Source organism: Anolis sagrei, chromosome 13 (assembly GCF_037176765.1).
Source record: "Anolis sagrei isolate rAnoSag1 chromosome 13, rAnoSag1.mat, whole genome shotgun sequence".
NCBI lineage: Eukaryota > Metazoa > Chordata > Lepidosauria > Squamata > Dactyloidae > Anolis > Anolis sagrei.
The window spans coordinates 18,022,359-18,049,858 of record NC_090033.1 but is presented as its reverse complement, the minus strand read 5'-3'; the positions used below and the strand labels follow the sequence as shown (position 1 = coordinate 18,049,858).

The 27,500-nt window shown below is 39.7% G+C and overlaps 2 protein-coding genes and 1 long non-coding RNA gene across 3 annotated transcripts in view; all 3 read right to left on the bottom strand.

The window, feature by feature from the left end:
• Positions 1-8,825, bottom strand: part of CAMK2N1 (calcium/calmodulin dependent protein kinase II inhibitor 1) — a 9,906-nt gene extending 1,081 nt beyond the window's left edge. Inside the window, exon 1 of the mRNA XM_060758698.2 lies at positions 8,660-8,825. Within this exon, the coding sequence (XP_060614681.1) occupies positions 8,660-8,825 (166 nt within the window). The remainder of the gene's footprint in view (positions 1-8,659) is intronic.
• A 9,422-nt stretch (positions 8,826-18,247) lies between these two features.
• On the bottom strand, positions 18,248-20,411 carry LOC137097764 (uncharacterized). The gene is made up of 3 exons (XR_010910423.1): positions 20,393-20,411; positions 19,064-19,791; positions 18,248-18,997 (listed from the first exon to the last, which is right to left on the bottom strand). It is a non-coding gene; the product is annotated as an uncharacterized lncRNA (long non-coding RNA).
• Positions 20,412-20,968: 557 nt separating this feature from the next.
• The window catches only part of MUL1 (mitochondrial E3 ubiquitin protein ligase 1), a 13,891-nt gene continuing 7,359 nt past the window's right edge, over positions 20,969-27,500 (bottom strand). The window contains exon 5 of the mRNA XM_067472843.1: positions 20,969-24,885. Coding sequence (XP_067328944.1) covers positions 24,207-24,885 — 679 coding nt within the window. The 3' untranslated portion in view covers positions 20,969-24,206. The remainder of the gene's footprint in view (positions 24,886-27,500) is intronic.

The following is a 27,500-nucleotide window of genomic DNA, read 5'->3' as shown; positions in this document are numbered from 1 at the left end:
TATTATATATATTATATATATTATATATAATATATTATATATATATATATATATAATTCGTATATATAATATATATTATATATACGAATATATATATATATATATTAATAATAGATAAAATTATTATTATTATACTATATATATATATATTAATAGTAAATAAAATCATTATTATTATTTTGTTACTATTATATAATAATTCGTATATATAATATATATATTATATAATATATATATATTAATAATAGATAAAATTATTATTATTATACTATATATATATATATTAATAGTAAATAAAATCATTATTATTATTTTGTTACTATTATATAATGATTATATAATAAGAATATCTAATTATTATATTATTCTTCAATATATATTTAGATTTATAACATAAAATCATTATTATTTTGTATTATATAATTATTATATAATAAGAATATCTATTATATTCTTATATATATATATATATTATATATATATAATTCGTATATATAATATATATATTATATATACGAATATATATATATATATTAATAATAGATAAAATTATTATTATTATACTATATATATATATTAATAGTAAATAAAATCATTATTATTATTTTGTTACTATTATATAATTATATAATAAGAATATATGATTATTATATTATTCTTCAATATATATTTAGATTTATAACGTAAAATCATTATTATTTTGTATTATATAATTATTATATAAGATCTAATTATTATATTCTACAATATATATATGTATATATATAGAGATTAATAATTAGATAAAATTATTTGTGATTATTATATGATTATATAATAAGAATATCTAATTATTATATAATTCTACAATATATATTTAGATTTATAACAGATAAAATCATTATTATTTTGTATTATAATTATATAATTATTATATAGTAATTATTATATAATAAGAATATATTATTATATTATTATACAGTATATATTAATAATAGATAAAATCATTATTATTTTGTGATTATATGATTATATAATAAGAATATCTAATTATTATTATACAATATATATATATATATATATATATATATATATATATATATATATATAATGATAGACAAAATCATTATTATTTTGTGATTATGAACCATCAAGGCTACTAAGATCTTCTGGGGGGGCCCTGCTCTCGGTCCCACCACCTTCACAATCGAGGTTGGTGGGGACGAGGGACAGGGCCTTCTCTGTGGTGGCTCCCCGGCTTTGGAACTCCCTCCCACCAGAGATTAGATCTGCCCCCTCCCTCCTGACATTCAGGAAATCGCTAAAAACATGGCTCTGGAGGGTGGCATTTGAAGACTGAACCTAGAACCTTCCCTGTGATGACCCATGATGAACTGTGACTATGAATTTGTTTTTGACTACGACTGGAGTGACGATTTGGCATATTGTAATGATGTAATGACGATGTTTTTATTGTACTAAGTTGTACTATTTTAATATGTATTGATCTGTAATTGTTGTTTTATATGATTGTATTTGTTATGCTCTGTAAACCGACCTGAGTCCCTCGTCGAGGTGGAGAAGGCCGGTATATAAATCTTCTAAATAAAATAAATAAATAAATAAATAAATATAATGATTTTATAATAAGAATATATAATTATTATATTATTCAACAATATATATATATAAATAGATAACATTGTTATTATTTTGTGAGTATTATATAATTATTATATAATAAGAATATCTAATTATTATATTATTCTACTATATATATATAGAGAGAGAGAGAGAGAGAGATTAATAATAGATAAAATTATTATTATTATTTTGTGATTATTATATTATTATATAATATATAATTATTATATTATTCAACAATATATATATATAGATTAATAATAGATAAAATTGTTATTATTTTGTAGTATATAATTATTATATAATAGGAATATATTATTATATTATTCTACCATCTATATTAATAATAGATAAAATCATCATTATTTTGTGATTATATGATTATATAATAAGAATATATAATTATTATATTATTCTACCATAATATATATATTAATAATAGATAAAATTATTGCTATTATTTTGTGACTATTATATAATGATTATATAATGATATATTATCTTATTCTACAATATATATATATATAGATTAATAATAGATAAATTATTATTAATTTGTGAGTATTATATAATTATTATATAATAAGAATATATTATTATAATATTATTATAGTATATATAGAGATTTATAGATTATTTTGTATTATGTAATTATTATATAAGAGGATATAATTATGATATGTTATTATAAAATATACATAAATTAATAATACATAACATTATTTTGTGATCATATATTATATTATATGAATATATTATTATATTATATTATTTCTATTATATTATTATACAATATACATAGATGAATAATAGACAAAATGATTATATAATAAGAATACATTAAATTATTTTATATTATTTTTATTATAGTATCATACAATATACATAGATTAGTAATAGATAAAATTATCATTATTATTAATCTAGATGTCTACATAATATATATGTTTACATTATTTTTTTCCTATCATTTGCTATTATTACATATTAATGGGTCCACCACCCCTCCGGAGATTAGGAGGCATGACAATGGAAAAATATTTATCTCTTCCACTCTGACCGCCCCACCGTCCACAATAAAAACAAAGTCCAACATGTGACCCGCCTGATGTGTGGGGCCAGGTATTACTTGAGTCAGCCCCGTGGTCATCATGGCAACCATGAAATCCTGAGCTGCACCTGTCAACGTAGTCTCGGCATGAATATTAATGTCTCCCAAAACCCAAGGCCGAATTTGAGACCACTTCTTCTAGCTCAGGCAGGGAAACTGCTGTGTCGCGGGGTGGACGGTACACCAGCAGGATCCCCAGGCTGTCTCGAGTTCCCACCTTCAGGTATACACACGCAAATCTCAAGGATTGCGGAACGGTGCATCTGATCAGGGTGATGGACAGCTAAAAGATTACCGCGACCCCTCCTCCCCGCCCCCCGAACCTCACCTGCTGATGCACCCCGAAGCCTGGTGGACAGAGTTGGATGAGATTTACCCAGCTCTTCCAACTAGGTCTCAGTGATGCATATTAAAGTCTCCCAAAACTATAAGTTGTTGGGAGCCCAAGGCCAAATTTGAGACAACTTCTGCTAGCTCAGACAGGGAAACTGCTGGGTCGTGGGGTGGACGGTACACCAGCAGGATGCCCAGGCTGTCTCGAGTTCCCACCTTCAGGTATACACACGCAAACCTCAAGGATTGCGGAACGGTGCATCTGATCAGGGTGATGGACAGCTAAAAGATTACCGCGACCCCTCCTCCCCGCCCCCCGAACCTTGCCTGCTGATGCACCCCGAAGCCTGGTGGACAGAGTTGGATGAGATTTGCCCAGCTCTTCCAACTAGGTCTCAGTGATGCATATTAAAGTCTCCCAAAACTATAAGTTGTTGGGAGCCCAAGGCCAAATTTGAGACAACTTCTGCTAGCTCAGATAGGGAAACTGCTGGGTCGTGGGGTGGACGGTACACCAGCAGGATCCCCAGGCTGTCTCGAGCTCCCACACACAAACCTCGAGGATTGCGGAACGGTGCATCTGATCAGGGCAATGGACCGCCGAAAGATTACTGCGACCCCTCCTCCCCGCCACCCGGACCTTGCCTGAGATTTACCCCACCCAGTTTGCCCAACCATGTCTCGGTGATGCACGCCAAATCCGCCCCCTCATACCTACCATTCCACCTACCTATCATTCTACTTATCCATCTTTTATCTTTCAATCTCTCTTTCTACCTACGTACCTATCTATCTTATCTACCTACCATTCCTTCCTACTATCTACCTACAATTCTACCTATCTTTCCATCTACCCTTCTACCTATCTACTCATCTATCTATCCATCTTTCAATCTTTCTATGGACCTTTCTTTTTACCTACCATCTACCTACCTTACATCATATCTATCTCCATACCTATCTTTCTACCTACCCTTCACTCTACATACCTACCATTATATCCATTTCCCTATAGTTCTGTCTACCTACTTACCTTTCTACCCGCCTTTCTATCATTCTACCTATCTAGCTTTTGACGTACCTGTCTCCCTACCTTTCTATCATTCCGTCTCTCTCTACCCATCTTTCCATCTACCTTTCTACCCATCTATCCATCATTCGATCTTTCTACATCCCTACCTTTCCCTCTACCTACCTGTCTATTTACCTTTCTACTTACCTGCCATTATATCTACCTTTCTTTTTCATCTATTCTATTTGCCTATTTACCTTTCTACCTACCTACCTTCCTATCGTCCTATTTATTTATTTATTTGCTTTACTTCTATACCGCCTTTCTCAGCCAAAAAGGCGACTCAAGGCGGTCCTATCATTCTATCTATCCATCTTTCAGTGTATCTTTCTATGTACCTATCTTTCTCCTGTTCTACCTACCTTTTGATCTATCTACCTGCCTACTTTTCTATCCTTCTACCAACCATTCCACCTGTTTACTTATCTATCCATCTTTAGATCTTTTGACATACTTTTCTTTCTACCTACCCACCTACCTTTCCACCTACCTTCCTACCATTATATCTACCTATCTTTCAATAGTCTACATTTCTATTTACCTACATACCTTTCTATATCCCTATATTTCATTTTCTGTCTACCTACTTATCTTTCTACCTTTCTACCTATCCATCTTTCCATCTACCTATCTACCATTCTATCTATTCTACTACTATCTATCCACCTTTCGATCTTCTTGCGTACCTTTATATCTATCTATTCTTTCTTCCTACCTACCTTTCATCATTCTCTTGACCTATCTTTCCACCTACCTACCATTCTATCTATCCATCTTTGGATCTATCTTTCTACTGTTCTACCTACCTTTTTATCTACCTACTTTTCCACTTATTTACCTACCTACCTACATGTTTCTACCTACCAATATACCTTTATATCTATTCTAGCTCAGACAGAGAAACTGCTGGGTCGCGGGGTGGACGGTACACCATTGTTCTACCTACTACCCACCTACCTTTCTAGTGCTCTATGTACCTGTCTTTCCACCTACCTACCACTCTATCGATACATCTTTTGATCTAGCTTTCTAGGTACCTACCTACCTTTCTCTCATTCTATCTACTATTCTATCTATCCATCTTTCAATCTTTCTACGTACCTATTTTTCTACTGTAGGTAGAAATATGGAAAGGTAGAATGATAGGTAGGTTAAAAGATAGGGAGGGAGGTAGCTAGAGAGATAAAAAATTAGATAAGTAGGTAGGTAGGAAGATTGAAAGATGGATAGGTAGAATGATAGGTGGGTAGGTAGCTAGAAGGTGAGATAGAAAGGTATCTACCTACTTTTCTAGCTACCTAATATTCTACCTATCCATCTTTTGATCAATCTTTCTACGTACACATCTATTTACCTTTCTACCTCACCTTCTAGCTACCAACCCACCTATCATTCTACTTATGTCTTTCAATCCTACCTACCTACCTTTTTACCTCTCTAGCTACCTCCCTCCCTTCTAACCTACCTATCATTCTACCTATCCTATAATTCTACCTACCTATCCATATTTCTACCTACCTACCTACCTTTTTACCTCTCTACCTACTTGCCTACCTACCTCTGTCTTTTGATCTTCCTACCTACCTTTCTACCTCTCTTTCTAGCTACCTACCTACCTATCATTCTACCTATCCGTCTTTCAATCTTCCTACCTACCTTTTTACCTCTACCTACCTACCTTTCTAGCTAGCTACCTACATTCTACCTATCCATCTACCTACCTACCTTTCTACCTCTTTCTAGCTACCTACCTACCTATCATTCTACCTATCTGTCTTTCAATATATCTATGTATCTTTTTACCTCTCTGCCTACTTACCTACCTATCATTCTAACTATCCATCTTTCGATCTACCTACCTACCTACCTTTCTACCTTTCTTTCTAGCTACCTACCTATCACTCTACCTATCCATCTTTCAATCTTCCTACCTACCTACCTTTTTGCCTCTCTACCTACCTACCTTTCTATCATCCTACCTATCTGTCTTTCAGCCTTTCTACACACCTATCTACCTTTCTACCTATCTTTCTAGCTACCTATCTTTCTATCATTCTATTTGTCTTCCAATATATCTTTCTACATACCTACCTACCTACCTACCTTTCTATTATTCTACCTATCCGTTTTCCGATATATCTTTCTACATACCTACCTACCTTTTTACCTACCTACCTTTCTATTATTCTACCTATCCATTTCCGATATATCTTTCTACATACCTACCTACCTTTTTACCTACCTAGGTTTCTATCATTCTATCTATCTGTCTTTCGATCTTTCTACATACCTACCTACCTTTTACCTATCTATCCATCTTTCAATCTTTCTACCTATCTACGTACCTAGCTATCTTTCTACCTACCTATAGTTCTACCTACCCGTCTTTCAATCTTCCTACCTACCTATCTTTCTATCATTCTACTTATCCGTCTTTTGATATATCTTTCTACATACCTACCTATCTTTTTACCTACCTACTTACCTTTCTATCATTCTATCTTACCTTTCTACCTACCTACTTCTACCTATCTGTCTTTTGATTCTACGTATGTCTTTCAATCTTTCTACCTACCTACCTACCTTTCTACCTGTCTTGCAATTCTACCTATCTGTCTTTCGATTTTTCTACCTACCTACCTACCTACCTACTTTTCTACCTGGCTTTCGATTCTACCTATCTGCCTTTCGTTCTTTCTACATACCTACCTACCTACCTACCTTTCTACCTATCTGTCTTTTGATTCTACCTCTGTCTTTCGATCTTTCTACCTACCTACCTTTCTACCTCTCCTACCTACCTTTCTACCTATCTGTCTTTCGATCTTTCTACCTACCTACCTTTCTACCTACCTTTCTACCTACCTTTCTACCTACCTTTCTACCTACCTTTCTACCTGTCTTGCAATTCTACCTTTCAATCTTTCTACATACCTACCTACCTACCTTTCTACCTATCTGTCTTTCTACCTATCTGTCTTTCGATTCTACCTATCAGTCTTTCTATCTTTTTACATACCTACCTACCTTTCTACCTATCTGTCTTTTGATTCTACCTGTCTTTCAATCTGTCTACCTACCTACCTTTCTATCTGTCTTTCTACCTATCTGTCTTTTGATCTTTCTACATACCTACCTACCTTTCTACTTACCTTTCTACCTACCTACATTTCTATCTGTCTTTCAATTCTACCTGTCTTTCTATCTTTCTACCTACCTACCTACGCTTCTACCTATGTCTTTCGATTCTACCTATCTGTCTTTTGATCTTTCTACATATTTACCTACATTTCTACCTTTCTGCCTACCTACCTTTCTGCCTACCTACCTTTCCACCTACCTTTCTGCCTACCTTTCCACCTACATTTCTACCTACCTTTCCACCTACCTTTCTACCTACCTACCTTTCTGCCTACCTACCTTTCTGCCTACCTTTCCACCTACATTTCTACCTACCTTTCCACCTACCTTTCTACCTACCTACCTTTCCACCTACCTTTCTACCTACCTACCTTTCTGCCTACCTACCTTTCTGCCTACCTTTCCACCTACATTTCTACCTACCTTTTCACCTACCTTTCTACCTACCTACCTTTCCACCTACCTTTCTACCTACCTACCTTTCTGCCTACCTACCTTTCTGCCTACCTTTCCACCTACATTTCTACCTACCTTTTCACCTACCTTTCTACCTACCTTTCTACCTACCTACCTTTCTGCCTACCTACCTTTCTACCTACCTTTCCACCTACATTTCTACCTACCTTTTCACCTACCTTTCCACCTACCTTTCTACCTACCTACCTTTCTGCCTACCTACCTTTCTACCTACCTTTCCACCTACATTTCTACCTACCTTTTCACCTACCTTTCTACCTACCTACCTTTCTGCCTACCTACCTTTCTGCCTACCTTTCCACCTACATTTCTACCTACCTTTCCACCTACCTTTCTACCTACCTACCTTTCCACCTACCTTTCTACCTACCTACCTTTCCACCTACATTTCTACCTACCTTTCCACCTACCTTTCTACCTACCTACCTTTCCACCTACCTTTCTACCTACCTACCTTTCTGCCTACCTACCTTTCTACCTACCTTTCCACCTACATTTCTACCTACCTTTCCACCTACCTTTCTACCTACCTACCTTTCTGCCTACCTTTCCACCTACATTTCTACCTACCTTTCCACCTACCTTTCTACCTACCTACCTTTCCACCTACCTTTCTACCTACCTACCTACCTTTCTGCCTACCTACCTTTCTACCTATCTTTCGATCTTTCCACCTACCTTTCTACCTACCTACCTTTTTGCCTACCTACCTTTCTGCCTATCTGTCTTTCGATTCTACCTATCTGTCTTTCGATCTTTCTACATACTTACCTACCTTTCCACCTACCTATCATTCCCCTTATCCATCTTTCGATCCCTCTTTCTGCCTACCTGCTTACCTGTCTCCCTCCCTCCCTCCTTCCCACCTGCCTCCCCATGGGACGCCCTGCTCCTTGGCTCACCGCACTTGCTCCTTCCGATCTGCCCCAGTTTGGGGGGCCTCTTGGTCTGCCCCCCGGAGTAGAAGGCGTTGGTGTCCCGGACCCGGCAGGAGAAGGGGATCTCGGCCCCCACGTCCGAGGAGAAGGAGCCCAGCTTCTCCTCACTGAAGGGCAGCACCTCCGACATCCTGGCCCCGGAAAGGAGGAAGGAAGGAAGAGAAGAGGAGAAAGAGAGGGAGACCCCAGAGAGGACGAGGAGGATAGATGGATGGATGGAAAGGAGCCCGGCTCCCAAGGAAGGCTCGCCTGAGACTGGCAGAGAGAAGGGAGAAAGGAGGGAGAATGAGAAGGAGGGAGGGAGGGAGGAGAGAAGAGGAGGAGGAGGAGAGTGAGAGAAAGGAGGAGGGAGAGGCAGAGAGGAGAGACAGAGACAGAAAGAGGAATCAATCGAGAGGAAGAGGAGAAAGTGAGACAGGGAAGAAGATGGAGAATGAAAGAGGGAGGAGAGACAGAGGAAAGACAGAGACAAGAAGATGGAGGGAATGAAAGAGAGAAGGAGGGAGGATAGAAGGAAGGAAGGAAGGAGAAACAGAAGAAGAGGAGAAAGTGAGACAGAGAAGAAGATAGAGAGACTGAAACAGAGAAGGAGGAAGGAGAGAAAGAAAGGAAGGAAGGAGAGACAGAGAAAGAGGAGAAAGTGAGACAGACAAGATGGAGGGAATGAAAGAGAGAAGGAGGGAGGATAGAAAGAAGGAAGGAAGGAGAAACAGAGAAGAAGAGGAGAAAGTGAGACAGAGAAGAAGATAGAGAGACTGAAACAGAGAAGGAGAGAAAGAAAGCAGGGAGGAAGAGACAGAGGAATAGGAGAAAGTGAGACAGAGAAGGAGCTGGAGGGAATGAAAGAGAAGGAGGGAAGGAGGAACAAAGAGAGGAAGAGGAGAAAGTGAGAGAAGGTGGAGGGAATGAAAGAGAAGGAGGGAGGAAAGAAAGGAGGGACAGAGAGAGGAAGAGGAGAAAGTGAGAGAGAAGAAGATGGATGGAATGAAAGAGAGAAGGAGAGAGGAGAGAAAGAAGCAGGAAAGAAGAGATAGAGGAAGAGGAGAGAAACAGAGAAGGTGATGGAGGGAATGAAAAAGAGAAGGAGGAAGGAGAGAGAAAAAGGAAGGAAGGAGAGACAGAGGAAGAGGAGAAAGTGAGACAGACAAGATGGAGGGAATGAAAGAGAGAAGGAGGGAGGATAGAAAGAAGGAAGGAAGGAAGGAGAGACAGAGAAGAAGAGGAGTAAGTGAGACAGAAGAAGATAGAGAGAATGAAAAAAAGGAGGAAGGAGAGAAAGAAAGGAGGGAGAGACAGAGGAAGAGGAGAAAGTGAGACAGGGAAGAAGATAGAATGAAAGAGAGAAGGAGGGAGGAGAGAAAGAAGGAGGGAAGGAGAGACAGAGGAAAGACAGACAAGAAGATGGAGGGAATGAAAGAGGAGGGAGGATAGAAAGAAGGAAGGAAGGAAGGAAGGAGAGACAGAGAAGAAGAGGAGAAAGTGAGACAGAAGAAGATAGAGAGAATGAAACAGAGAATGAGGAAGGAGAGAAAGAAAGGGGAAGGGAGAGAGAGGAAGAGGAGAAAACGAGACAGAAGGAAATGGAGGGAATGAAAGAGAGGAGGGAGGAAAGAAAGGAGGGAGAAACAGAGGAAGAGGAGAATGTGAGACAGAGATGGACAGAATGAAAGAGGGAAGGAGAAAAAGAAGGAGGGAAGGAGAGACAGAGAGAGGAAGAGGAGAAAGTGAGAGAGAAGATGGAGGGAATGAAAGAGAAGGAGGGAAGGAGGAACAAAGAGAGGAAGAGGAGAAAGTGAGAGAAGGTGGAGGGAATGAAAGAGAAGGAGGGAGGAAAGAAAGGAGGGACAGAGAGAGGAAGAGAAGAACGTGAGAGAGAAGAAGATGGAGGGAACGAAAGAGAGAAGGAGGGAGAGAGACAGGAAGAGGAGAAAGTGAGAGAAGAAGATGGAGGGAATGAAAGAGAGGAGGAGGGAGAGAAAGGAGGAGGGAAGGAGGAAGAAGAAGAGAATGAGACAGGAGATGGAGGGAATGAAAGAGAGAAAGAAGGAGAAGTGAAAGAAGCAGGGAAGGAGAGACAGAGGAAGAGAAAGTGGGACAGAGAAGATGGAGAGAATGAAAGAGAGAAGGAGGAAGGAGAGAAAGGAGGGAAGGAGAGACAGAGGAAGAAGAGAAAGAAGATGGAAGGAATGAAAGAGAGAAGGAGGAGAGAAAGGAAGGAAGGAGAGACGGAGAGGAAGAGGAGAAAAAACAGAGAGAAGAAGATGGAGGGAATGAAAGAGAGAAGGAGGGAGGAGAGAAAGAGGAGATAAAGCGAGACAGAGAAGATGGAAAGAATGAAAGAGAGAGGAGGAGGGAGGGGAGAAAGAAGAGTGCGAGAGAGTGTGACCTATGCCCATGGGTTCTGAGGCTCAGCCAAGGCAGTGGCAGGGGATGATGGGAGCTGTAGTCCGCCCATGTCCCTATGCATCGCCTGATGGGACCGTTCATTGCATCCGAAACCAAACAATATGTCACTCAAAAAGTAGTTGGTCGATTGACATTTTGACACACCGATTTTAATTTGCTTTATTGGATGATGGGATTTGCAGTACCTTCACCCAATTCCTGAGACGACTGCAAACCACACCAATGGCAGATCAAGACCAAACATGGCGCACAGAGCCCCCACAACCCACTTTACATCCTGGTGCAGTTTGGGCATGGACAGACCATGAATGATGGGATTTGCAGTACCTTCACTCACTTCCAGAGACCACTGAGACCTTCATGCATGATGGATCTGGACCAAACTTGGCACACAGACACCCCCCATGGTGCACTTCAGTTCCTAGTGTACTTCAGTGGAGGATGGACCATGAATGATGGGATTTGCAGTACCTTCACTCACAAGTCCACTACGACCTCCATGCATGACAGATCTGGACCAAACTTGGCACCCAGACTCCCCCCATAGTGCACTTCAGGTTCTAGTGTACTTTGGAGGAGGATGGGCCATGAATGATGGGATTTGCAGTACCTTCACTCACAAGTCCAATACGACCTCCATGCATGACGGATCTGGACCAAACTTGGCACCCAGACTCCGACCATAGTGCACTTCAGGTTCTAGTGTACTTCGGAGGAGGATGGGCCATGAATGATGGGATTTGTAGTACCTTCACTCCAGAGACCATGGCGACCTCCATGTATGACAGATCTGGACCAAACTTGGCACACAGACACCCCCCATGGTGCACTTCAGTTCCTAGTGTACTTCAGTGGAGGATGGACCATGAATGATGGGATTTGCAGTACCTTCACTCACTTCCAGAGACCACTGCAACCTCCATGCATGGCGGATCTGGACCAAACTTGGCACACAGACACCCCCCATGGTGCACTTCAGCTCCTAGTGTACTTCAGTGGAGGATGGACCATGAATGATGGGATTTGCAGTACCTTCACTCACAAGTCCACTACGACCTCCATGCATGACGGATCTGGACCAAACTTGGCACCCAGACTCTCCCCATGGTGCACTTCAGGTTCTAGTGTACTTTGGAGGAGGATGGACCATGAAGGATGGGATTTGTAGTACCTTCACTGCAGAGACCACGGCGACCTCCATGTATGACGGATCTGGACCAAACTTGGCACCCAGACTCCCCCCATAGTGCACTTCTAGTGTACTTCGGAGGAGGATGGGCCATGAATGATGGGATTTGTAGTACCTTCACTCCAGAGACCACTGCAACCTCCATGTATGACAAATCTGGACCAAACTTGGCACACAGACACCCCCCCCCCCCATGGTCCTAGTGTACTTCAGGTCCTAGTGTACTTCAGTGGAGGATGGACCATGAATGATGGGATTTGTAGTACCTTCACTCCAGAGACCACTGCAACCTCCATGTATGACAAATCTGGACCAAACTTGGCACACAGACACCCCCCCCCCCATGGTCCTAGTGTACTTCAGGTCCTAGTGTACTTCAGTGGAGGATGGACCATGAATGATGGGATTTGTAGTACCTTCACTCCAGAGACCACGGCGACCTCCATGTATGACAGATCTAGACCAAACTTGGCACACAGACACCCCCCATGGTGCACTTCAGTTCCTAGTGTACTTCAGTGGAGGATAGACCATGAATGATGGGATTTGTAGTATCTTCACTCCAGAGACCATGGCGACCTCCATGTATGACAGATCTAGACCAAACTTGGCACACAGACACCCCCCCCCCCCCGGGTGCACTTCAGGTCCTAGTGTACTTCAGTGGAGGATGGACCATGAATGATGGGATTTGCAGTACCTTCACTCACTTCCAGAGACCACTGAGACCTCCATGCATGATGGATCTGGACCAAACTTGGCACACAGACACCCCCCATGGTGCACTTCAGTTCCTAGTGTACTTCAGTGGAGGATAGACCATGAATGATGGGATTTGTAGTATCTTCACTCCAGAGACCATGGCGACCTCCATGTATGACAAATCTAGACCAAACTTGGCACACAGACACCCCCCCCCCCGGGTGCACTTCAGGTCCTAGTGTACTTCAGTGGAGGATGGACCATGAATGATGGGATTTGCAGTACCTTCACTCACAAGTCCACTACGACCTCCATGCATGACGGATCTGGACCAAACTTGGCACCCAGACTCCCCCCATAGTGCACTTCAGGTTCTAGTGTACTTCGGAGGAGGATGGGCCATGAATGATGGGATTTGTAGTACCTTCACTCCAGAGACCACGGCGACCTCCATGTATGACGGATCTAGACCAAACTTGGCACACAGACACCCCCCCCCCATGGTGCACTTCAAGTCCTAGTGTACCTCAGTGGAGGATGGACCATGAAGGATGGGATTTGTAGTACCTTCACTCCAGAGACCATGGCGACCTCCATGTATGATGGATCTGGACCAAACTTGGCACACAGACACCCCACCCCCCATGGTGCACTTCAAGTCCTGGTGTACTTCAGTGAAGGATGGACCATGAAGGATGGGATTTGTAGTACCTTCACTGCAGAGACCACTGCGACCTCCATGTATGACGGATCTGGACCAAACTTGGCACACAGACCCCCCCCCCCCCGGGTACACTTCAGGTCCTAGTGTACTTCAGTGGAGAATGGGCCATGAATGATGGGATTTGTAGTACCATCATTCACTTCCAGAGACCACTGTGGTCTCTGGAAGTGACCCCCCCCCCCTCATGGTGCACTTCAGGTCCTGGTGTACCTTGGAACAATGGATGATGGGAGAAAAGGAAGGAGGAAGAAAAGGGAGGGACAGAAGAAGACAGAAGGAAAGAGAGAGAGGGAGGGAGGAAGAATGAAAAGGAAGGTAAAAGAAGTAGGAAAAGAGGGAAGGAAGAAGGAGGAAGGAGGACAGGAAACAAGGAAGGGAGAAAAGGAAGGAGGAAGAAAAGGAAGGAGGGATGGAAGAAGACAAAAGGAGAAAAAGATAGAAGGAAAGAGGAAGAACAAAAAGAAAGGTAGAAAGAAGTAGGAAAAGAAGGAAGGAGGAAAAGGAAGGAGGAAAAAAGGCAGGAAATAAGGGAGGGAGAAAAGGGATGGAAGAAGACAGAAGGAAGGAAAGAAAGAGGGAGGGAGGAAGAATAAAAAGAAAGGTAGAAAGTAGGAAAAGAGGGGAGGAAAAAAGGGAGGAAGAAAAGGGAGAAGGAATGAAGACAGGAAACAAGGGAGGGAGAAAAGGAAGGAGGAAGAAAAGGAAGGAGGGGCGGAAGAAGCCAAAAGGAAAAAGGAAGAACAAAAAGAAAGGTAGAAAGAAGTAGGAAAAGAAAAGGAGGAAAAGGAAGGAGGAAAAAAGACAGGAAATAAGGGAGGGAGAAAAGGGACAGAAGAAGACAGAAGGAAAGAAAGAAGGAAGGAAGAATGAAAAGAAAGGTAAAAAGAGGAGGAAGAAAAGGAAGAAGAAAAGGAAGGAGGGACAGAGGAAGACAAAAGGAAAGAGGGGGGAAGAATGAAAAGAAAGGTAGAAAGAAGCAGGAAAAGAAGGAAGAATGAAAAGGAAGTTAGAATGAAGAAAGGAAATAAGGGAGGGAGAAAAGGGACGGAAGAAGACAGAAGGAAAGAAAGAAAGAGGGAAGGAGGAAGAATGAAAAGAAAGATTAAAAGAAGTAGGAAAAGAGGGGAGGAAGAAGGGAGGAAGAAAAGGAAGGGGGAGAAAAGGAAGGAGGGACAGAAGAAGACAGAAGGAAAGAGGGAGGAAGAACGAAAAGAAAGCTAGAAAGAAGTAGGAAAAGAAGGAAGGATGAAAAGGAAGGAGAAATGAAGACAGGAAATAAGGGAGAAAAGGAACGGAAGAAGACAGAAGGAAAGAAAGAAAGAGGGAAGGAGGAAGAATGAAAAGAAAGTAGGAAAAGAGGGGAGGAAAAAGGAAGAAAAGGAAGGAGGAATGAAGGGAGAAAGGGACAGAAGAAGTCAGAAGGAAAGAAAGAGGAAGAACAAAAAGAAAGGTAGAAAGAAGTAGGAAAGGAGGGAAGGAAGGAGGGAGGAAGAAAAGGAAGAAAAGAAAGGAGGGACAGAAGAAGACAAAAGGAAAGAGGGAGGAAAAACAAAAAGAAAGGTAGAAAGAAGCAGGAAAAGTAAGAAGGATGAAAAGTAAGGAGGAATGTAGACAGGAAATATGGGAGAAAAGGGACAGAAGAAGACAGAAGGAAAGAAAGAAAGAGGGAAGGAGGAAGAATGAAAAGAAAGATAAAAAGAAGTAGGAAAAGAGGGAAGAAGGGAGGAAGAAAAGGAAGGGGGAAGAAAAGGAAGGAGGGACAGAAGAAGACAGAAGGAAAGAGGGAGGAAGAACGAAAAGAAAGCTAGAAAGAAGTAGGAAAAGAAGGATGAAAAGGAAGGAGAAATGAAGACAGGAAATAAGGGAGGGAGAAAAGGGACAGAAGAAGACAAGGAAAGAAAGAAAGCGGGAGGAACAATGAAAAGAAAGATAAAGGAAGTAGGAAAAGAGGGAAGAAGGGAGGAAGAAAAGGAAGAAAAGGAAGGAGGGGGGAATAAAGACAGGAAATAATGGAGGGAGAAAAGGAAGGAGGAAGAAAAGGGGCGGAAGAAGACAAAAGGAAAGAAAGAGGGAGGGAGGAAGAATGAAAAGAAAGGTAAAAGAAGTAGGCAAAGTGGAGAGGAAGAATAGGAAGAAGGAAGAAAAGGAAGGAGGGATAGAAGAAGACAAAGGAAAGAGGGAGGAAGAACGAAAAGAAAGGTGGAAGGAAGGAAGGAAGGAAGGAAGGAAGGAAGGAAGGAAGAAAGGGAAGGAGGGACAGAAGAAGACAAAAGGAAAGAGGGTGGAAGAACGAAAAGAAAGGTAGAAAGTAGGAAAAGAAGGAAGGATGAATGTAGACAGAAAGTAAGGGAGCAGGAGAAGGAGGGACGGAAGAAGACAGAAGGAAAGAAAAGGGAGGGAGGAAGAACAAAAAGAAAGGTAGAAAGAAGTAGGAAAGGAAGGAAGAAGAAAAATAAGGAGGAATGGAGACAAGAAGTAAGGGAGGGAGAAAAGGAAGGAGAGAGGAACAGAGGGAAGAAAAAAGAGGGAAGGAGAAAGGGAAGAAAGAGGAGTGAAGACAAGAAGGGAAGGAGAAAAGGAAGAAGGGAGGAACAGGTGAGAAAAAGGAAAGAAAGGAGGGAACGAAAGAGGTGGAAAAAAAGAGGAATGAAGAGAAGTAGTAAAGAAGAGAGAAAAGGAAGAAGGGAAAAAGAAAAGAAAGGGAGACAAGGACATAGAAAAAGAGAAAGGAGGGAGAGAATGAAAAAACTCTCCTAAGACTAAACAACAACAACCACCTCCCAAACTGTGCTTGAAAACAGGCTCATGGGTGCTGTAGTGTCACCGTGTGGGAGTGGAAGAGCGGCGGAACAGAAATAGCTCCTCGCCTCGCTCTCTTCAGCGACGACAACGCCGCCTCGTTTTGGAGATCGAGCAAATAAACAGTCGATAGTGAGCACTTAATGCCATCTAGAGCTCACGTCAATTTGCACAGTGAGCTTATTCTCAGTTCTTAAACATCCTTACCTTTAGAGGAAGAAGGAAGGAGAGAAGAGTGGAGCTCCAGAGATCCCTGTTTCATAGTTCCTAAACAGTCTTACCTTTAGAGGAAGGAAGGAGAGAAGAATGGAGCTCCAGAGTTCTTAACAGCCTTACCTTTAATGGAAGAAGAAAGGAGAGAAGAATGGAGCTCGAGAGATCCCCGTTTCATAGTTCTTAAACTGCCTTACCTTTAGAGGAAGAAGGAAGGAGAGAAGAATGGAGCTCCAGAGTTCTTAACAGCCTTACCTTTAATGGAAGAAGAAAGGAGAGAAGAATGGAGCTCGAGAGATCCCCGTTTCATAGTTCTTAAACTGCCTTACCTTTAGAGGAAGAAGGAAGGAGAGAAGAATGGAGCTCCAGAGTTCTTAACAGCCTTACCTTTAATGGAAGAAGAAAGGAGAGAAGAATGGAGCTCGAGAGATCCCCGTTTCATAGTTCTTAAACTGCCTTACCTTTAGAGGAAGAAGGAAGGAGAGAAGAATGGAGCTCCAGAGTTCTTAACAGCCTTACCTTTAATGGAAGAAGAAAGGAGAGAAGAATGGAGCTCCAGAGATCCCCGTTTCATAGTTCTTAAACTGCCTTACCTTTAGAGGAAGAAGGAAGGAGAGAAGAATGGAGCTCCAGAGATCCCTGTTTCATAGTTCCTAAACAGTCTTACCTTTAGAGGAAGAAGGAAGGAGAGAAGAATGGAGCTCCAGAGATCCCCGTTCCATAGTTCTTAAACTGCCTTTCCTTTAGAGGAAGAAGGAAGGAGAGAAGAATGGAGCTCCAGAGATCCCCGTTTCATAGTTCTTAAACTGCCTTTCCTTTAGAGGAAGAAGGAAGGAGAGAAGAATGGAGCTTGAGAGATCTCCGTTTCATAGTTCTTAAACAGCCTTACCTTTAGAGGAAGAAGGAAGGAGAGAAGAATGGAGCTCCAGAGATCCCCGTTTCATAGTTCCTAAACTGCCTTACCTTTAGAGGAAGAAGGAAGGAGAGAAGAATGGAGCTCCAGAGATCCCTGTTTCATAGTTCTTGAACAGTCTTACCTTTAGAGGAAGAAGGAAGGAGAGAAGAATGGAGCTCCAGAGATCCCCGTTCCATAGTTCTTAAACTGCCCTACCTTTAGAGGAAGAAGGAGAGAAGAATGGAGCTCCAGAGATCCCCGTTTCATAGTTCTTAAACAGCCTTACCTTTAGAGGAAGAAGGGAGGAGAGAAGAATGGAGCTCGAGATCCCCGTTTCATAGTTCTTAAACTGCCCTACCTTTAGAGGAAGAAGAGAAGAACGGAGCTCCAGAGATACCCGTTTCATAGATACCCGTCCTCCTTCTTAGGGAAGGAGGACGAAGAGTGGAGCTCCAGAAACCTAATTTCTGGAGAGGAAGAAGGAAGGCGAGAAGAGTGGAGCTCCAGAGGCCTCAATCTACCATTCTTAAACTGCCTTGCTTTAGGAGAAAGAAGGCAAGAAGAGTGGAGCTTCAGTTTTGAAACTGACTTGCCTTTGGAGAAAAGAGAGAAGGAAGGCAAGAAGAGTTGAGCTTCATTTCATCATTCTTAAACTGCCTAACCTTCAGAGGAAGAAAGAGAGAAGAGTGGAGCTTCAGAGACCTCCATTTCATAGTTCTGAAACTGTCTTACTTTAGAGGAAGAAGGAAGGTGAGAAGAGTGGAGCTTCAGACACCTCAATTTCACTGATCTTAAACTACCTTGCCTTTGGAGGAAGAAGGAAGGAGAGAAGAGTGGAGCTTCAGAGACGTCCTTTTCATAGTTCTTAAACTGCCTTACTTTAGGAGGAAAAAGGAAGGAGAGAAGAATGGAGCTCCAGAGAGTTCCATTTCATTGTTCTTAAACTGCCTTTCTTTAGGAGGAAGGAAGGTGAGAAGAGTGGAGCTTCAGAGACCTCAATCTATCATTCTTAAAATGCCTTGCCTTCGGAAGAAGGAAGAAAGAGAGAAGAGTGGAGCTTCAGAGACCTCCATTTCATAGTTCTTAAACTGCCTTTCTTTAGGAGGAAAAAGGAAGACGAGTGGAGCTTCAGAGACCTCAATTTCATAGTTCTTACACTGCCTCACTTTAGGAAGAAGAAGGAAGGAGAGAAGAGTGGAGCTTCAGACACCTCCATTTATCATTCTTAAACTGCCTAGTTTTAGGAGGAAGGAGGAGGGCGAGAAGAGTAGAGCTTCAGAGACCTCCATTTCACAGTTTTGAAACTGCCTTTCTTTAGGAGGAAGAAGGAAGGCGAGAAGAGTGGCACTTCAGAGACCTCCATTCTTAAACTGCCTTGCTTTAGGAGGAAGGAGAGAAGAGTGGAGCTTCAGAGAGACCAATTTATCATTCTTAAACCACCTTGCTTGAGGAGGAAGAAAGGAGAGAAGAATGGAGCTTCAGAGACGTCCTTTTCATAGTTCTTAAACTGCCTTACTTTAGGAGGAAAAAGGAAGGAGAGAAGAATGGAGCTCCAGAGAGTTCCATTTCATTGTTCTTAAACTGCCTTTCTTTAGGAGGAAGGAAGGTGAGAAGAGTGGAGCTTCAGAGACCTCAATCTATCATTCTTAAACTGCCTTGCCTTTGGAAGAAGGAAGAAAGAGAGAAGAGTGGAGCTTCAGAGACCTCCATTTCATAGTTCTTAAACTGCCTTTCTTTAGGAGGGAAAAGGAAGAAGAGTGGAGCTTCAGAGACATCAATTTCATAGTTCTTACACTCCCTCACTTTAGGAAGAAGGAAGGAGAGAAGAGTGGAGCTTCAGAGACCTCCTTTTCGTAGTTCTTAAACTACCTCACTTTAGGAAGAAGAATGAAGGCAAGAAGAGTGGAGCTTCATAGACCTCCTTTTCATAGTTCTTAAACTGCCTTACTTAGGAGGGAGAAGGAAGGAGAGAAGAGTGGAGCTTTCACAGTTCTTAAATCACCTTGCCTTTGGAGGAAGGAGAGAAGAGTGGAGCTTCAGAGACCTTCAATAATCATTCTTACACTGCCTCACTTTAGGAGGAAGAAGAAAGGCGAGAAGAGTGGAGCTTCAGTGGAGCCTATGGAGAAAAGGGAGAAGGAAGGAGAGAAGAGTGGAGCTTCAGAGGCCTCCTTTTCACAGTTCTTAACTGCCTTTCTTTAGGAGGAAGAAGGAAGGTGAGAAGAGTGGAGTTTCAATGGAGCCTTTGGAGAAAAGGGAGAAAGAATGCGAGAAGAGTGGAGCTTCAATGGAGCCTTTGAAGAAAAGGGAGAAGGAAAGCGAGAAGAGTGGAGCTTCAATGGAGCCTTTGGAGAAAAGGGAGAAGGAAAGCGAGAAGAGTGGAGCTTCAATGGAGCCTTTGGAGAAAAGGGAGAAGGAATGCGAGAAGAGTGGAGCTTCAATGGAGCCTTTGGAGAAAAGGGAGAAGGAATGCGAGAAGAGTGGAGCTTCAATGGAGCCTTTGGAGAAAAGGGAGAAGGAAAGCGAGAAGAGTGGAGCTTTCACAGTTCTTAAATCACCTTGCCTTTGGAGGAAGAGTGGAGCTTCAGAGACCCTCATTTATCATTCTTACACTGCCTCACTTTAGGAGGAAGAAGGAAGGCGAGAAGAGTGGAGTTTCAGTGGAGCCTTTGAAGAAAAGGGAGAAGGAAAACGAGAAGAGTGGAGCTTTCACAGTTCTTAAATCACCTTGCCTTTGGAGGAAGGAGAGAAGAGTGGAGCTTCAGAGACCTTTATTTATCATTCTTACACTGCCTCACTTTAGGAGGAAGAAAGAAGGCGAGAAGAATGGAGCTTCAGTGGAGCCTTTGGAGAAAAGGGGGAAAGCGAGAAGAGTGGAGCTTTCATAGTTCTTAAATCACCTTGCCTTTGGAGGAAGGAGAGAAGAGTGGAGCTTCAGAGACCTTCATTTATCATTCTTACACTGCCTCACTTTAGGAGGAAGAAGAAAGGTGAGAAGAGTGGATCTTCAGTGGAGCCTATGGAGAAAAGGGAGAAGGAAGGAGAGAAGAGTGGAGCTTCAGAGGCCTCCTTTTCACAGTTCTTAACTGCCTTTCTTTAGGAGGAAGAAGGAAGGCGAGAAGAGTGGAGCTTTCACAGTTCTTGCCTTTGGAGGAAGGAGAGAAGAGTGGAGCTCCATCCTCAAGAGTTTAAAGAGAAGCAAGTTTTACATGGTGTTGTGTTGTACCCTGCCTTGAAGTGTGTTCAAATAACGACAACGGGACCTGGATGGAGATCCCACACAATCTCCATCTGTCTCAAACAACAAAAATTTAACACAAAACAGCGAACGCAAAGAGTAAAACATTTGCAACTTGAGCAAAATCTTTTATTCTAGACACGTCTTTGTATTTTTCTTTTGGAAACGGAGTCCTGTTCAGTTTAGATCTAGAAAAACGGGATCTGTCAAAAATACGGGAATACGACTTCTTTGCATTTCGGAAAGTTCCAAATTGAGAAGTAACATTTCCTTTTGGCTCGACGGCTAAAGCAAGTCCCAAAGATATAGCAAAGCTCAATAAGGAATCAATAAGGTATTTGTCAATAATCCTTTGGTGAAGAGAAGGGGTTCCGGAGTCCATAATTCTTGAGAAGGGGTTCCGGAGTCCATTTTGGAGAGAGAGAAACATCCATAATTCGGCTGAAGTGTCCTTCCTTTGGTGAAGTCAAGGGTTTCCGTAGCCCATTTCGAGAAGAGAGAAACCTCTGAAATTCCGCCAAAGTCTCCTCCTATATGGTGAGGAGAAGGGGTTCCAGAGTCCTTTCCATAATTCGGGTTCCGGAGGCCGTTTCGAGAAGAAACCGTAATTCATCTAAAGTGTTCTCCGATATCTGACGGTGAGGAGAGTGGGTTCTGGAGGCCGTTACGAGTAGAAAAAAATCGTAATTCATCCAAAGTGTCCTCCAATATCTGATGGTGGGGAGAACGGGTTTTGATGGCCGTTCCGAGAAGAAAGAAACCATAATTCGTCCGAAGTATCCTCCAATATCCGATAGCAAGGAGAAGGGGTTCCAAAGGCTGTTACGAGAAGAAGACATCATAATTCATCTGAAGTGTCCTCCAATATCCGATGGTGAGGAGAGTGGGTTCTGAAGACTGTTTCAAGTAGAAAGAAAACGTAATTCGCCTGAAGTGTCCTCCAATATCTAATGGTGAGGAGAAGGGGTTCTGGAGGCTGTTACGAGTAGAAAGAAACCATAATACATCCAAAGAGTGAGGAGAAGGGGTTCTGGAGGCTGTTACGAGAAGAAACCATAATATGTCCGAAGTGTGAGGAAAAGGGATTCCAGAGGCTGTTACGAGAAGAAAGAAATCGTAATTTGTCTGAAGTGTCCTCCAATATCCAATGGTGAGGAGAAGGGGTTCCGGAGGCTGTTTCGGGAACAAAGAAATCGTAATTCGTCTGAAGTGTCCTCCAATATCCAATGGTGAGGAGAAGGGGTTCTGGAGGTTGTTACGAGAAGAAAAAAATCGCAATTTGTCCAAAGCGTCTTCCTATATCTAATGACGAAGAGAAGGGGTTCCAGAGGTTGTTATGAGAAGAAAAAAAATCGTAATTCGTCCGAATTGTCCTCCAATATCGGATGGTGAGGAGAAGGGGTTCCGGAGGCCGTTACGAGAAGAAAGAAATCGTAATTTATCCGAAGAATGAGGAGAAGGGGTTCTGGAGGCTGTTACGAGAAGAAACCATAATACATCCGAAGAATGAGGAGAAGGGGTTCCGGAGGCCGTTACGAGAAGAAAGAAATCGTAATTCATCCAAATTGTCCTCCAATATCGGATGTGAGGAGATGGGGTGCCGGAGGCTGTTACGAGAAGAAAAAAATCATAATTCGTCCTAATTGTCCTCCAATATCCAATGGTGAGGAGAAGGGGTTCCGGAGGTTGTTATGAGAAGAAAAGAATCGTAATTCGTCTGAAGTGTCCTCCAATATCCGATGGTGAAGCGAAGGGGTTTCGGAAGCTGTTATGAGAAGAAAAAAAATGTAATTTGTCCAAAGCGTCTTCCTATATCTAATGACGAAGAGAAGGGGTTCCAGAGGCTGTTATGAGAAAAAAAAGAAATCGTAATTTGTTCGAAGTGTCTTCCAATATCGGATGGTGAGGAGAAGGGGTTCCGGAGGCTGTTAAGAGAAGAAGAAAGAAATCGTAATTCATCCGAATTCTCCTCCAATATTGGATGGTGAGGAGATGGGGTTCTGGAAGCCGTTACGAGAAGAAAAAGTAATTCGTCCAAAGCGTCTTCCTATATCGAATGATGAAGAGAAGGGGTTCCGGAGGCTGTTATGAGAAAAAAAAGAAATCGTAATTTGTTCGAAGTGTCTTCCAATATCGGATGGTGAGAAGATGGGTTTCCGGAGGCCGTTACGAGAAGAAAGAAAATATAATTCATCCAAAGTGTCCTCCAATATTCAATGGTGAGGAGAAGGGGTTCCGGAGGTTGTTATGAGAAGAAAAGAATCGTAATTCGTCTGAAGTCTCCTCCGATACTCAATGGTGAGGAGAAGGGGTTCCAGAGGTTGTTACGAATAGAAAAAAATCGTAATTCCTCCGAATTCTCCTCCAATATCAGATGGTGAGGAGATGGGGTTCCGGAAGCCGTTACGAGAAGAAAGAAAACCTAATTCGTCCAAAGTGTCCTCCAATATGAGATGGTGAGAAGGGGTTCCGGAGGCTGTTACGAGAAGAAAAAAATAGTAATTTGTCCGAATTGTCCTCCAATATCCGATGGCGAGAAGAAGGGGTTCCGGAGGCTGTTTCGAGAAGAAAGAAATCGTAATTCGTCCAAAGTGTTTTCCAATATCGGATAGTGAAGAGAAGGGGTTCCGGAAGCCGTTACGAGAAGAAACAAAACATAATTCGTCCAAAGTGTCCTCCAATATCCAAAGGTGAGGAGAAGGGGTTCCGGAAGTTGCTATGAGAAGCAAAAATTCGTCTGAAGTGTCCTCCGATATCCGATGGTGAAGCGAAGGGGTTCCGGAGGCTGTTACGAGAAGAAAAAAATCGTAATTTGTCCAAAGCGTCTTTCTATATCTGATGACGAGGAGAAAGGGTTCTGGAAGCCGTTATGGGGGAAAAAAGAAATCGTAATTCATTTGAAGTGTCTTCCAATATCCGATGGTGAGAAGGGGTTCTGGAGGCTGTTCCGAGAAGAATGAAACGTGTCCAACGTGTTCTCCAATATCCGATGGTGAGGAGAAGGGATTGCGGAGGCTGTTACGAGAGAAAAAAGAAATCGTAATTTGAATTGTCCTCCGATATCCAATGGTGAGGAGAAGGGGTTCCGGAGGCTGTTATGAGAAGAAAAAAATAGTAATTTGTCCGAATTGTCCTCCAATATCCAATGGTGAGAAGAAGGGGTTCCGGAGCCTGTTACGAGAAAAAAAAGAAATCGTAATTCGTCCGAAGTGTCCTCTGATATCCGATGGTGGGTAGAAAGCGTTCCGGAGGCCATTTTGGCAAGAGAGAAGCCACCGTAAGTATCCTTCAATTTCCTTTGGTGAGGAAAAGGGGTTCCGGGGTCTGTTCCGGAGCCTCCGCCGCTCAGCTGTTGTACAGCGGCACGGCCCTGGTGATCTTCTGCCTGCAGACGGGGCAGCGTGGGGGAGAGGGCAGGGCCGCGTAGCACTGGAGGCAGGCGCAGACGTGTCCGCACTCGAGGAAAGCGCAGGAGCGCTCCCGGGCCATGCAGACCACGCAGGCGGCGCCGGGTTCCCCTCCGAAGGCCTCGCCGTCCCGCCGCATGCGCCGCTTCTCTTTCCGCCACTTGTGGAGGACGAAGACGAGCGTGGCGAAGGCGACGAGGCCGCAGCCGAGGGCCAAGACCCTCCAGAGACGCAGGCTCGATTCCTGCTTCTGGAGCAAGGCCTCGAAGCCAAGGCAGGAGAGGTAGTACCGCAAGCCCTCTTTGGGGGGCTGGAGGCGGAGCGCGCCGTCGTTGTCGAGGATGAGCTCCCCGATGCCGGTCAGGGAGGCCCCCACCCGGAGCATCTCCTCCGTCTCCTGGATGCCTTTGGGCCGCTCCCCGCTGATGTAGTGGCCGACGGCGTCCGCGAAGGACTGGGCCGAAGGGTGGAACCGCTCGTAGACCGGCTCCAGGCTCAGCTCCGCGGCCTCCAAGGGCCTCGAGACTCGGACAGCGACACCCCTTCCGCCGTCTCGGGGCACCAGGTCGAAAGCCGTTGTGTTCGTCCTCTGGTGGATGATCTTTTCGGAATCGTTCCTGAAGAAACAGAAATTATTATTATTATTATTATAACAATTATATTATTATTTTATTATTATATTACATTATTATTATTATTATTATAAGAGTTTTTTGTGTCTGCAAGTCGCTTCTGGTGTGAGAAAATTGGCCATCTGCAAGGACGTTGCCCAGGGGACGTTGCCCAGATGTTTTACCATCCCGTGGAACACTTCTCTCATGTCCCCATATGAGAAGCTAGAGCTGACAGATGGGAGCTCGCCCCGCTTCCCGGATTTGTATTATTTTTGTTATATTATATAGTATATTATATTATTATTATTACATCATTACAACAATTCCATAACTATAATAATATTTGTATTACATTATAATTATTATTAATAATAATTATATATTATTATTATTATTATTATTATTATATAATATATTATATATTATTATTAATATACCATTACCATCATCATTATCATACATTATTGTTATATTATTACATTATCATTACAATTTCATAACTATTATATTATTTGTATTATTATTATTATTATTATTATTAATATAATATATTATATAATAAGATAATAATTTACCATTACCATCATTATTATCATATTGTTATATTATTACATTATCATTACAACAATTCCATAACTATTATATTATTTGTAATATATTATTATTAATAATAATAATAATATAATTATAATATATTATATATTAATAATAATAATAATTTACTATTATCATTATTATCATACCTTAGTGTTATATTATATTATATTATTATATTATCATTACAACAATTCCATAACTATTATATTATTTGTATTATATTATTATTAATAATAATATAATTTACTATTATTATCATCATCATACATTAGTGTTATATTATGTTATTACATTATCATTACAACAATTTAATAACTATTATTTGTATTATATTATTATTAATAATATATTATTATATAATAATATAATTTACTATTATCATCATTATTATCATACGTTAGTATTATATTATATTATTACATTATCATTACAATTTCATAACTATTATATTATTTGTATTATATTATTAATAATTATTATAATATAATTATAATATATTATTATTATTATATAATTTACTATTATATAATAATAGTATATATAATTTACTATTATATAATAATTTACTATATAATTTAATATATATAATATATTATATAATACTAATATAATATAATAATATAATTTACTATTTCATAACTATTATATTATTTGTATTAATAATTATTAATAATATAATACAAATATTATTATTTACTATTATCATATCATACATTAGCGTTATATTATATATTATCACATTATCATTACTACAATTTCATTAACAATTATATTATTTGTATTATATTATTAATAATAATATATTATTATTATATAATATAATTTACTATTATCATACACTAGTTTTATATATTATATTATTACATTATCAATTTCATAACTATTATATATTTGTATTATATTAATAATAATAATATAAATATAATATATTATTAAATAATAATAATAAGATAATAATTTACTATTATCGTACATCAGTGTTATATTATACTTTGACATTATCATTACAATTTCATAAGTATTATATTATTTGTATTATAGTATTATTATTAATAATATAATTATAACGTATTATTATATAATACTAATATAATAATAATATAATTTACTATTGTAATATATTATATAATACTAATATAATATAATAATATAATTTACTATTGTAATATATTATATAATACTAATATAATATAATAATTTACTATTAAAAATATTATTACATTATCATTACAATTTCATAACTATTATATTATTTGTATGTATATTATTATTAATAGTAATATAAATTATTATTATAATTATTATATATTATATTATAATGATATATTATAATATAATATATCATTATTACAATATATCATTATTATAATACATTATTATATAATAATAAGATAATAATTTACTATTATCATTAAAATATTATTACATTATTATTACAATTTCATAACTATTATATTATTTGTATGTATATTATTATTAATAGTAATATAAATTATTATCATTATTATATTATTATTATATATTATATTATAATAATGATATATTATAATATAATATATCATTATTATAATATATTATTATTATATTATAATATATTATTATATAATAATAAGATAATTACTATTATCATTAAAATATTATTACATTATCATTACAATTTCATAACTATTATATTATTTGTATTATATTATTATTAATAATAATATAAATTATTATTATAATTATTATATATTATATTATAATAATGATACATTATAATATAATATATCATTATTACAATATATCATTATTATATTATAATATATTATTATATAATAATAAGATAATAATTTACTATTATCATTAAAATATTATTACATTATCATTACAATTTCATAACTATTATATTATTTGTATTTATATTATTATTAATAGTAATATAAATAATAATAATAATATAATATAATAATGATATATTATAATATATCATTATAATAATATATTATTATTATATTATTATATTATATAATAATAATGATAAT